Here is a 12,857-nt window from a genome sequence, read left to right as displayed (position 1 = left end):
CTTGTAGAGACCCGGGACTTGCTTTGGCTTACGCTGCCCTTTTGCCCCCACAGTGTTGTCTAGGACATCTCTCTTGTGACACCAGCCTCGTGAACACATGGGGGTCAGGACTGTATCTTTGCCCCTATTTCTAGAAACATTAGAAATTCCATATTTTATTCCAAAAAAGTTTCCTTAAGATATCACACTCTCCCATGTAACTTCCATGGACATTATGGAGGACCTAGTTAGAAACAGAATTATGGAGGTCCCTTCATCCAACTCCAGGGATGAGGAGGGCACGGGGGCTGAGTGAGGTCACAGATCTAGTGAGCCCAGAGCCAGAACTGTAACCCAGACTCCAATTCCTCCTCCAGTATTTCTAGAAAAGAATCTGAGAATAAAAACACATGGCTGGGTATGGTGGCTCACACCTGTAATCCCAACACTTTGGGAGGCTGAGGCGGGGAGATCACTTGAGGTCAGGAGTTCGAGACCAGCCTGACCCACATGGTGAAACCCATCTCTACTAAAAATACAAAAAAAAAATTAGCCAGGTGTAGTGGCACATGCCTGTAATCCCAGCTACTTGGGAGGCAGAGGCAGAAGAATCACTTGAACCCGGGAGGTGGAGGTTTGCAGTGAGCCGAGATCACACAATTGCACTCCAGCCTGGGCAACAAGAGCAAAACTCCAAAACAAAAACAAAAGCAAACAAACAAAAAAAACAAACAAAAACACTGCCACTACTTTGGGATCTAGCATCTTCTTGAGAGGTTAGTGTTGAACCCACAATTTTCCCTGTGGGCCCCCATGGAGCAGAACATCCCTCCAGTCAGAATCAGACCTGCAGGACACTTCTCCTTGAGTGAAGGGCATGCCGTTTGGTCCACAGATGGAGCTGAAGGTTGCTAATTGAACTGTCTTCTTGGGAGTCTGATAAATGCTATTTGGCTTGCCATTTTCTTAAGTATTTGTGTTATTTATTTATTTATTTATTTATTGAGGCAGAGTCTTGCTCTGCCACCCAGGCTGGAGTGCAGCGATATGATCTTGGCTCACTGCAACCTCCACCTCCCAGGTTCAAGCCATTCTCCTGCCTCAGCCTCCCAGGTAGCTGGGATTACAGGCACCCACCACCATGCCTGGCTAATTTTTGTATTTTTAGTAGAGACAGGGTTTCACCATAGTGGCCAGGCTGGTCTCAAACTCCTGGCTTCAAGTGATCCACCCGCCTCAGCCTCCCAAAGTGCTCAGATGACAGGGTGAATCACCACGTGCAGCTGGTGTTATTTAAATAATAGTAGCAACTAACATTTATTAATGAGTTCCTATGTGCCAGGCACTATCCTGACTGCATTTAGAAGTACTATTACAATCCCCACTTTAAAAACGGGGAAATGGTGCACAGAGAGACATTGTAACTTACCCGAGATCACACAGCTGGGAGGTGGCCAGGACTCCAACCCAGGACATTTCACTTCTGAGTATGAGCAAGTAACCTCTATACTCTACTTCTGTTATTTAGGGCAAATATCTTCTCAATCTCTTGCCTTATTTTTTAATCATACCTATAGCACCTTTTTAATGCAAAATTTTAAAGTCTTCAAGTGGTCAAATTTATAGTTTTTGCTTTTCAACTAGGGACACTTAAAAAGCAAAAACTATAAATATATATATGTGAGACAGGGTCTCACTCTGTCACCCAGGGGGGCAGTGCAGTGGCATGATCATAGCTCACTGCAGCCTTGAACTCCTGGGCTCAAGGGATCCTTCTGCCTCAGCCTCCTAAATAGCTGAAACTACAGGTGTGCACCACCACACTGCGTTCATTTTTTTTTTTTGTAGAGACAGGGTCTCACTATGTTGCCCTGGCTGGTCTGAAACTCCTGGGCTCAAGCAGTCCTCCCACCTTGGCCTCCCAAACTGCTGGGATTATAGTCATGAACCACTATGCCTGGCCTCTTCTATGTTTTTAGAATTAATTTCACAATTTTGTTCTTCCAGATAGATCTGGTGTTTTATTTTGTGTATACCAGGTGATGAGAGAGAACTAATTTTATTTTTTCTCCAAGTGGAAAGTCACTTGCTCTCAAATTTATCTTAGTTATTCGTGTTCCTTTACTCTTCCATTTAAAATTTTAAGTCAGCTTCTCAAAATCGCTGAAGAAAGATTCTGACTGGCATTACTCTGAATTTATAAATTAACTTAAGGAAAACTGGCATCCCTACAAGCTTTCCATCGTCTTCAGGTCTTCTTAGATGTCCTTCAAGAAAGTTTCATTGTAAAGGGCTAAGGATTTAGTTTTGTTTATCCTGGGAGTCACTGTGGTTCCTTGTCTGAAGTTTTATGTCTTTGTTATCATTTCTAGGAAGTTTTCAGCCAGTATCGCTGCAAATACCACCCCTCCCCCATTTTCTGCATCCTTTGCTTCTGGAACTCTATGAAGTTCCTCCATGTCTTTGAGTCTCTCGTATTTCCCATCTTCTTATCTCTCTCAGGAGATTTCTAGGTAATTTCTGCAGGTCTACCTTCCCATTCATTAATTATCTCTTCAGATGTAATAAACCTACTATGTTTTAAATTTAAATGATTATATTTTTCATTTCAATAAGTTCTGTTTATTCATTTTTAAGATCTATTTTCTATCAGTTTTAGATAACTTTTATAGTTTTTTTGTTCTTTCCTATAGTACTATTTTTTATTTTATGTTATTATTTATTTGTTTTTTTTTTTTTTGAGATGGAGTCTCGCTCTGTCACCCAGGCTACAGTGCGATAGTGCAATCTCGGCTCCCTGCAACCTCTGCCTCCTGGGTTCAAATGATTCTCCTGCCTCAGCAAATAGCTGGGATTACATGTGCCTACCACTATGTCCAGCCAATTTTTGTATTTTTAGTAGAGACAAGGTTTCACCATGTTGGCCCGGCTGGTCTCGAACTCTGACCTCAAGTGATCCGCCCCAACCCTTGGCTTCCCAAAGTGGTGGGATTACAGGCGTGAGCCACAGAACCCTGCCTATTTTATATGTACACACACACACACACGAGATAGGGTCTGACTCTGTTGCCCAGGCCGGGGTGCAGTGGTGCAATTATGGCTCACTGCAGTTTCCACCTGCTGTGCTCAAGTGATCCTACTCTCTAGTAGCTGAGACTACAGAGATGGGGGTCTTGCTATGTTGCCCATGCTGGTCCTGAACTCCTGGCCTCAAGCCATCCTCCCACCTTGGCCTCCAAAAGTGCTGAGATTACTGGCATGAGCCACCATGTCCTGCCATTAAAAATAGATATTTTTCTTTTTTTTTTTTTTGAGATGGAGTCTCACTCTGTCACCCAGGCTGGAGTGCAATTGCACAATCTTGGCTCACTGCAACCTCCGCCTCCCAGGTTCAAGCAATTGTCCTGCCTCAGCCTCCCAAGTAGCTGGGATTACAGGTGTGCACCACCACGCCTGACTAATTTTTGTATTTTAGTAGAGACAGGGTTTCACCATGTCGGTCAGGCTGGTCTCAAACTCCTGACCTCACATGATCCTCCCGCCTCGGTCTCCCAAAGTGCTGGGATTACAGGCATCAGCCACCACGCCCAGCCTATATTTTATTTTATTTTTATTTATTTATTTATTTATTGAGACAGAGTCTCACTCCATCACCAGGCGCCAGGCTGGAGTGCCGTGGCGCAATCTCGGCTCACTGCAACCTCCGCCTCCCAGTTTCAAGCAATTCTCCTGCCTCAGCCTCCCGAGTAGCTGGGATTACAGGCACACGCCACCACGCCCAGCTAATTTTCGTATTTTTAGTAGAGACGGGGTTTCACCATGTTGGCCAGGATGGTCTCGATCTCTTGACCTCGTGATCCACCCGCCTCAGCCTCCCAAAGTGCTGGGACTACAGGCGTGAGCTACCGCGCCCAGCCTTATTTTTAAAGAGCAGTTTTATGCTCACAGCATAATTGAGAAGAAGCTACAGAGACCCCATACACCCTCTCCCCTGATACATACACAGTCTCCCCCTTTATCAGCATCTCTCCCCAGAGTGGTGTATTTGTTATAAATGACGAAATTTGCACTGAGGTATATCATCACCCAAGGTTCATAGTGTACATTAGGGTTTATTCTATGGGTTTTGACAAAAGTGTAATGACTTGTATCCACCATTATAGTATCATATAGAGTAGTTTCACTGCCCTAGGAATCCTCTGTGCTCTGCACAGTCATCCCTCCCTCCTCTCTAACTCCGGGCAACCACTGATCCTTTTACTGTCACCAGAGGTTGCCTTTCCCAGAATGCCATATAGTTGGAATCATATAGTATGTAGGATTTTTTCTTCCTTGCTTGCTTTCCCTTCCTTCCTTCCTTTCTTCTTTCCTTCTTTCTTTCTCTCTTTCTCTCTTTCTTTTCTTCGTTATGCTCCTTCTTGCACAGCGATAGGCTTTTCAGATTGGCCTCTTTTACTCAGATGTACTTAAGGCTTCTCCATGTTTTTTCATGGCTTGATAGCTCATTTCTTTTTGGTGATGAATAATATTTCATTGTCTGGTTGTACCACACTTTATCCATTCATTACTAAAGGACATTTTGGCTGCTTCCAAGTTTTGACAATTATGAACAAAGCTGCTGTAAACGTTCAATGCGGACGTAAGTTCCTGTGCGAACATATGTTTTCAACTCCTTTGGGTAAATCCCAAGGAGTATGTGATTGCTGGATCATATGAGTACAGATAGGCATACGTTTAGTCTTATAGAAGACTGCCAAACTGTCTTTTAAATGGATGTATCATTCTGCATTCCCACCAGCAACGAATGAGGGTTCCTGTCGCTCCAGCGTTTGGTGTTGTCAGAGTTCTGGGTTTTTGCTCTTCTGACAGGTGGTACCTCATTGTTTAGTTTGCATTTCCCGGATAACACATCATGTGGAGCACCTTTCATATGCTTATTTCCCATCTGTGTATCTTGGTGAGGTGTCTGTTAAGATCTTTGGCCCTTTTAAAAATTGGGTTGTTTGTTTTCTTTTTGAATTTTAAGAGTTCTTTGTATATTGTGGACAACAGTCCTTTATCGGCTATGGCTTTTGCCAGTATTTTCTCCTAGTTTGTGGCTTGTCTTTTCATCCTCTAAACAGTGTCTTTCACAGCGCAGAAAGTTTTAATTTTAGTGAAGACCAGCTTATCAATTCATTTTCTTTTTTCTTTCTTCCTTTTTCTCTTGCCTTCCCTCCCTCCCTCTCTTTTTTCCCCTCCTTTCTTCCTTCTCTTTCTTTTTTCCTTCATTTTGAAATAAAACTTTATTGTGATTTCTTACTAAAAAAGGATAGACAATTGCTCGGGAGGGCTGTCCTCCCATAAAGTGTCCGCCTCCCTTCTTGGTATGCCACTGGTTCCTAGCTTTACTTGTTCTTTGTGTAATTGACCTACTATTCTGAGAGGATCATGTTAGCAACTTCAGACCAAAATCGCTGCTTTACCTATTCCTCCCTGGAATTTGATCAGTCCAGTTGACACTGTGTGTATTTTGAGGCTGTTGGCATCGTCTATATGACAATTATATCTTCTTTGCTATTATTTATTTTACTTCTTTGTAATGCATGTAACACCTCTGTGTTTTATGATATTTTTGTCTCAAATTATATTTTGTCAGTTATTAAGACTGTCATCCAACTTCCCTTTTTGTCTATGTTGGCCTTTTAATTTTATATTTTCTAACTTTCTGTATTTATTTCATTTTAAGGATCAATTCTTTCTTTCATGGATTATGCCTTTGGTGTTATATCTGAAAAGTCATTGTCAAACTGAAGACTGTCTAGACTGTTTTTCCTGTGCTATCTTCTAGGAGTTTTGTAGTTTTGCATTTAATATTTAGGTCTGTGGACACTGTGAATTAATATTTGGGAAGATTCTAATGTCTGTGTCTAGATTCATTTTCTTGCAAGTAGATGTCCAGTTGTTCCAGCACCATTTTCTTTTTTTTGTTTTTGAGACAGGGTCTCATTCTGTCACCCAGACTGAGTGTGGTGGCACAATCACGGCTCGCTGCAGCCTCAAACTTCCTAGCTTAAGCAATCCTCCTGCCTCAGCCTCTCTAGTAGCTGGGACTACAGGAGTGCACCACCAGTAGTGCCCAGCTAATTTTTGATTTTTTTCTTTTTCTTTTTTGAGACAGAGTCTTGCTATGTCACCCAGGCTGGAGTGCAAAGTGGCACAGTCTCAGCTCACTGCAGACTGCCTCCTGGGTTCAAGCAATTCTCTAGCCTCAGTCTTCCGAGTAACTGGAGTAAGAGGTGTGTGCCACCACACCTGGCTAATCTTTTCGTATATTTAGTAGAGGCAGGGTTTCATCGTGTTGGCCAGGCCAGTCTCGACCTCCTGGCCTCAGGTGATCCACCCACCTTGGCCTCTCAAAGTCCTGGGATTATAGGCATAAGCCACTGCACCTGGTCAATTTGTTATTTTTTCTAGAGATGGCATCTCACTTTGTTGCCCAGGCTGGTCTGGAACTCCTGTACACAAGTGATCCTCCGTCCTCAGTGTCCAAAACTGCTGAGATTACAGGCATGAGCCACTGCACCCAGCCCAGCACCATTTTTTGAGGACTTTTTTCTCCAGTGTGTTCCCTTTGCTCCTTTGTCAAAGATCAGTTGACCAGACTTACTTGGGTCTACTTCTGGACTCTCTGTTCTGTTCCATTGATCTATTTGTCTATTCTCTTTTTTTTTTCTTTTGACAGAGTCTCGCTGTGTCACCCAGGCTGGAGCGCAGTGGTGCCATCTCGGCTCACTGCAACCTCCGCCTCCCAAGTTCAAGCAATTCTCATGCCTCAGCCTCCTGAATAGCTGGGATTACAGGCACGTGGCTGTAGTAGAGATGACGGGGTTTCACCGTGCTGACCAGGCTGGTCTTGAGCGCCTAACCTCATGTGATCTGCCCGCCTCAGCCTCCCAAAGTGCTGGGATTACAGGCGTGAGCCGCCGCACCTGGCCTATTGTATATTCGTTTTCTTGTACCATACTGTCTTGATTACTGTAGCTTTGTAGTAAGCCTTGAAATCAGAGGCTGCCAGTTCTCCAATATAGTACCATTTGGATTCCTTATCTTATGACAGTAATCGTTTTAAAGATTTTATAGTCCCAATCTGATTCTGTTGTCTGAAGGTGTGCTGTTTGTGTAAGTGGCTCTCACATGTGGCGAGTTTTTCATGTGTTTAAGAACGGTGGAGCTCTACTCATTAATGGCTTCATCCATCATGGGGTCCTCATCATGAGGGCTCCATTGTGAGAGGCCCCTCTGAAGAAGTTTGCTTTGCTTCTGTCAGGATCTCTAGGGAAGACTTGTTCTTGACTTAAATGGGATTGCGTTCCAAGTTAGTGTGATGTTTGATGTAGGTTTTAGGTAGGTTCCCTTTATCAACTTAAAGAAGTTCCTCCATTTATAGTTTGTTAAGGCTGCCTAAAGAAAACAAACAATGGCTGGGCGCAGTGGCTCATGCCTATAATCCCAGTACTTTGGGAGGCTGAGGCAGGCAGATCACTTGAGGCCAGGAGTTCGAGACCAGCCTGGCCAACATGGGGAAAACCCATCTCTATTACAAATACAATCACTTAGCTGGGTGTGGTGGCATGTGCCTGTAATCCTAGCTACTTGGAAGGCTGAGGCATAAGAATTACTTAAACCCAGGAGGCCGAGGTTACAGTGAGCCAAGATCACTGCACTCCAGCCTGGGTGACAGAGTGAGACTCTGTATCAAAAAAAAAGAAAGGAAGAAAGAAACTTAGGCCAACTTTTAAATAAACGAATAAATAAAAATTTAAAAATCATAATGGTATTAAATTTTATTAACTTATTTTGCTGCTTCTGTTGAGATAATCCAGTGTTTTCCCCCAATATTTTATTTATTTATTTATTTATTGAGACAGAGTCTTGCTCTGTCACCCAGGCTGGAGTGCAGTGGTATGATCTCGGCTCACTGCAACCTCCAGCTCCTGGGTTCAAGCAATTCTGGTTCCTCAGCCTCCTGAGTAGCTGGGATTACAGGTGCCCACCACGACGACTGGCTAATTTTTGTATTTTTAGTAAAGACATGGTTTTACCATGTTGGCCAGGCTTATCTCAAACTCCTGACTTCAAGTGATCGCCCACCTTGGCTTCCCAAAGTGCTGGGATTACAGGCGTGAGCCACCATGCCTGGCCCAAATGTAATCTTTAATATGGTAAAATACATTGAAACATTTTTGCATATGCTGTTGAATTTAATCTAAGATTTCATTTAGGATTGTGGCATCTATGTTGACATAAGTGACATAGGCCTATACTTTTCTTTTCCTCTAATGTCCTTACCCAGGACAATTTTGGGTTTGGCTTTCAAGATTACACCAAAATTATAAATTAGCTAATGATTTCAAAAACCTTTTACTATATCTTAATACAGAGCCCTTTCCCTCCATTTTCACCACTGATGCCCTCTGGACTGTGGTCATTTCCAGTTGCTCCCCACACAGAGAATATTCCCACACCAGGCCACCCACTTGACCTGTATCAGTCCCAGGTCCCAGAGAGCTAAACACACAGCAGTAAAGCCACTGCTGTAACTGCTGGAGCCTATGCAGGGGAGACACTCCAGGAACATTTGTGAAATGAATGAGCGAATCCTTGAGTCAAACTAACAGATATTTTGTCCTCTGCAGAAAAGGGGCCTTGCTGTTCAACAACATATTTTCTATCGTGCCTGCGATCTTAATGGGATGCAGCAAAGTCGCCAAGTCCTTTGAGCTTATCATTATTTCCAGACTTTTGGTGGGAATATGTGCAGGTAAACAATGCTATGCTGTATTTCCATTCTGCGAGGGTCGTCCGGCAGGGGGACAACAGGCTCCCGGGGACTAGAACCAATCTGTGACCTCTGAAGTGTATAGAGAGCCATTCCTATGCCTCTACTGTAAAACAGATGCTTGAGTTCTACGTGGGTCTCAGGTGCAAAAGCAGGCAGAGCTTTACTGTGATGTGTCCTACAAAGAAACATCTTTGAAAGACTGAAATGCAGAATCTTAACCTGGGAAGAATCCTTTCAATCCAATCCTTTATCTCAATATGTTGTAAACATATTGAGGGAAGGACCTGGTGGGAGGTGATTGGATCACGAGGGCGATTTCTCCCACGGTGTTCTTTAAACTATAGGTGATGACCAGTTAGTGGGTGGTGATATCTGTTTAATGAGCAGCATTTTCTTTTTAAAAATAGAATAGCTGGGTGCAGTGGCTCACACCTGCAATCTCAGCTACTCTGGAAGCCAAGGCAGGAGGATCACTTGACCTCAGGAGTTTGAGACCAGCCTGGGCAACACAGTGAGACCCTGCGTATTAGTCTATTTTCACACTACTATAAAGAATACTCCCTGAGACTTGGTAATTTATAAAGAAAAGAAGTCTAATTGACTTACAATTCTCCCTGGCTGGGGAGGCCTCAGGAAACTTACAATCATGATGGAAGGGGAAGCAGGCATGTCTTACACAGCAGCAGGTGAGAGAGAGGGAGAGAAAGTGAGAGTAGGGAAGCTGCCTTATAAAACCATCCAATCTCATGAGAACTCAGTATCACAAGAACAACATGGGAGAAATCTCTCTCATGATCCAATCACCTCCCACCAGGTCCTTCCCTTGACACATGGGGATTACAACTCGAGATGAGATTTGGGTGAGGACACACAGCCAAACCATATCCCCCGTCTCATAAATAAATACACACACCACACACACACACCACACACACACACCACACACACACCACACACACATACACACACACCACACACACACTCCCCACACACACATACACACACACCACACACACCACACACACATCACACACACCACACACACACCACACACACATACACACACACCACACACACCACACACACATACACACATACACACACACCACACACACCACACACACATACACACATACACACACCACACACACATACACACACCACACACATACACACACACCACACACACACCACACACACACACACCACAGACACACCACACACATACCACACACACATACACACACACCACATACACACATACACACACACACCACACACCACACACACACACCACACACACAGCACACACACACCACACACACCACACACACACCACACACACACCACACACACATACACACACACCACACACACATACACACACACCACACACACCCACCACACACACACCACACACACACACCACACACATACACACACATATGAGAACCAGCTTGCAGTGTAAAATGTATTTCTGTATTTTTTTACTGTAGGTGAGAGTCAAAAAAGCTTGAGAAACAATCTAACGTATGAATTCCACCACCAGAAAGGTGTTGACAATGCCACATTTTAAGTTTTATAGGGGAATTTCAAGTTTGCCAAGGCGTCCTGAGTTCTATTCCTGAAACACCCACCTGCTGAGAGGGTGCTGACTCGCTGAGGCCTCTCATCTAACAACCTGGGAGGTGGTTTCTCCTAAGCCTACTCTGTTGCCTCCAAGCCCAGGCTTCCCGGCTGTACTGTGGTGACTGTAGAAAACTCTCCCATAGCTGCTTGATACTGAAGAGAAATGAGGGTACAGCCATGTCGGGGGCTTTCCCTGAGTTGCCATCCTTAGTCGGCAGCATTTCTCAGGCCCAGGACGGGAGAGGCATCTCTGGTGCAAGCTCTCAGGGTCCTACAAGTGCAGGGTGGGCCCCTGGAGGGAGCCCCTCCTAGGGACCTCACTGCCTCCCTCCAGTCACTGTCCCAACATTGCCAAGGAACTCTCATTTGTTTCTTCCAAACGCAGGGATAGGGACAAACAGATAATTTGGCTGGCAGTCTGCAAACCCCTCAGCTGGGATTAATTGGCAGTAACAGAGACATGAAAAAAAGATGAAAGACATTTCCCAAGCACAGACTAAGTCATGGCCAAGGGAGGCTGATCAGCCCCATGGCAAACTTTACCTGGTGCTCGGCTTTCCCTGAGAGTACCCAGCTGGGTCTCTGCCATCTTGCCCTGACCTGTGGGTTTTCTCTGCAGTGGGCTCAACTTCTTGAAAAATAGATGATTCCTAAAAGTTGTCAACAGTGAGCAGGTCCAATCACTTTTCTGTTGACCATTAACAATACAGAATTGCTTCCAACGGAGAAATAGTAGGCTCCAGTAGATAACCAACCAGTTAAAAGTCTCAACCTTCACTCTGAAGTCAGCAGTTCTCCAAGTTTTAGGTGTCAGGCCCCTTTGCACACTTAAAATTATCAAAGGCTCCAAAGAGCTTTTGCTCATGTGGGTTATATTGATCAATATTTCCTGTATTAGAAATGGCGAGAGTCATATTAATTCATTTTTTAAAATAAGCCTATTACATGAAGAGTTGTTTTGTTTTACATTTTTGCAAATCTCTTGAATGTCTGGCCTCATCGAAGACAGCTGAATTCTCAGACGTACTTCTGGGTCAGGTCAGTTGTGATGTGGCGTGGCGGGCAGTCTCTGGAAAACTCCCATATGCTCATGAGATAAAGAGAATGAAGAGCAAATATCATCAACTCAGGATTATTACAAAAATCATTCTGATCTCACAGACACCCTTAAAAGGTCTTGGGACCCCCAGGTCCTCAGATCATGGTTTGAGAACACTGGCCATTGGGTACATAATCCATTAGCCGTCAGCTTTTCACATACCTCCTGCAAGTCAGCAAAGTAGGTCACCAAGCTATGTGCTGCTTAGACCCTCATTTTAAAACCACCCATATGTCCAGGTGCGGTGGCTCACGCCTGTAATCCCAGAACTTTGGGAGGTTGAGGCAGGTGGATCACTTGAGGTCAAGAGTGCGACACCAGCCTGGCCAACATGGTAAAATTCCGTCTCTACTAAAAATATAAAAATTAGCTGGGTGTGGTGGAGTAGGTCTGTAATCCCAGCTACTAGGGAGACTGAGGTATAAGAATCGCTTGAACCCAGGAGGGGGAGGTTGCAGTAAGCTGAGATCGTGCCCCTGTGCTCCAGCCTGGGCGACAGAGCGAGACTCTGTCTTGCAAACAAAACAAGCAAACACAAAAATAAAACCACCCATATGAACAAGAACCACATGGCTCACTCTAAAATGAAGTAAACAGCTACCTTGACAAGGGGGTGCCAAGACGAGCGTGACCTTGACTTGAACATGCTCGCACTCACTGATTTGTTATCAGTCAACCTCTTGGCGGGAAGACTGAAGGTATTCATTGGCTCAGAGGAACTTAAACTTATTGTTCGTTGGTTGGTTGGTTGGTTTGAGATGGACTCTTGCTTCGTTGCCCAGGCTGCAGTGCAGTGGCGCGATCTCAGCTCACTGCAAGCCCCACCTGCCGAGTTCAAGCAATGCTCAAGCCTCAGCCTCCCGAGTAGCTAAGACTGCAGGTGTGAGTCACCACGCCCAGCTAATTTTTTTGTATTTCTCGTAGAAATGGGGTTTTGTCATGTTGGCTAGGCTGGTCTCAAACTCCTGGCCTCAAGTGATCCACCCGCCTCGGCCTCCCAAAATGCTGGGATTACAGGTGTGAGCTGCGGTGCCCAGCAGGACGAATTTAAACTTTAAAAGCCACTTTGCTCTGACTCTAGTCTGGCTGGGAAGTCCTTGTGGAGTCATTTTAAAGACAAAAATAGAGATTTCTTTCCACCAACATACAGGTGACCCCATCTCTTCAGAGACCTCCTGAGGTTTGACCCTTTATTCCTTCACAAGTTAAGGTGCTCTTGCTGCTAAGTGGCCCCCAGGCTCTTGTTAAGTGGTAAGGACAGAGCCTCCACTTCAGCTCCCCGGAGGCCTTGCCTTCCTCTGCAGCTCTTTGCCCTGGGCCTGTGGG

At 44.7% G+C, this 12,857-nt stretch overlaps 1 protein-coding gene across 3 annotated transcripts in view; it reads left to right on the top strand.

Annotated features, from left to right (window-relative positions):
• The window catches only part of SLC2A5 (solute carrier family 2 member 5), a 37,370-nt gene that overhangs the window by 16,428 nt on the left and 8,085 nt on the right, over positions 1 to 12,857 (top strand). For all 3 annotated transcript variants that reach the window (XM_012473701.2, XM_012473700.3, XM_012473699.2), the window contains one exon: positions 8,658 to 8,782. In XM_012473701.2, coding sequence (XP_012329124.2) covers positions 8,658 to 8,782 — 125 coding nt within the window. The remainder of the gene's footprint in view (positions 1 to 8,657; positions 8,783 to 12,857) is intronic.

The sequence above is a fragment of the Aotus nancymaae genome, unplaced genomic scaffold (genome assembly GCF_030222135.1).
Source record: "Aotus nancymaae isolate 86718 unplaced genomic scaffold, 86718_ANA_hifiasm-v0.15.2.pri h1tg000053l, whole genome shotgun sequence".
Classification (NCBI taxonomy): domain Eukaryota; kingdom Metazoa; phylum Chordata; class Mammalia; order Primates; family Aotidae; genus Aotus; species Aotus nancymaae.
Note: the sequence above shows the minus strand (reverse complement) of the source record. Positions and strands in the feature narration are given on the sequence as shown.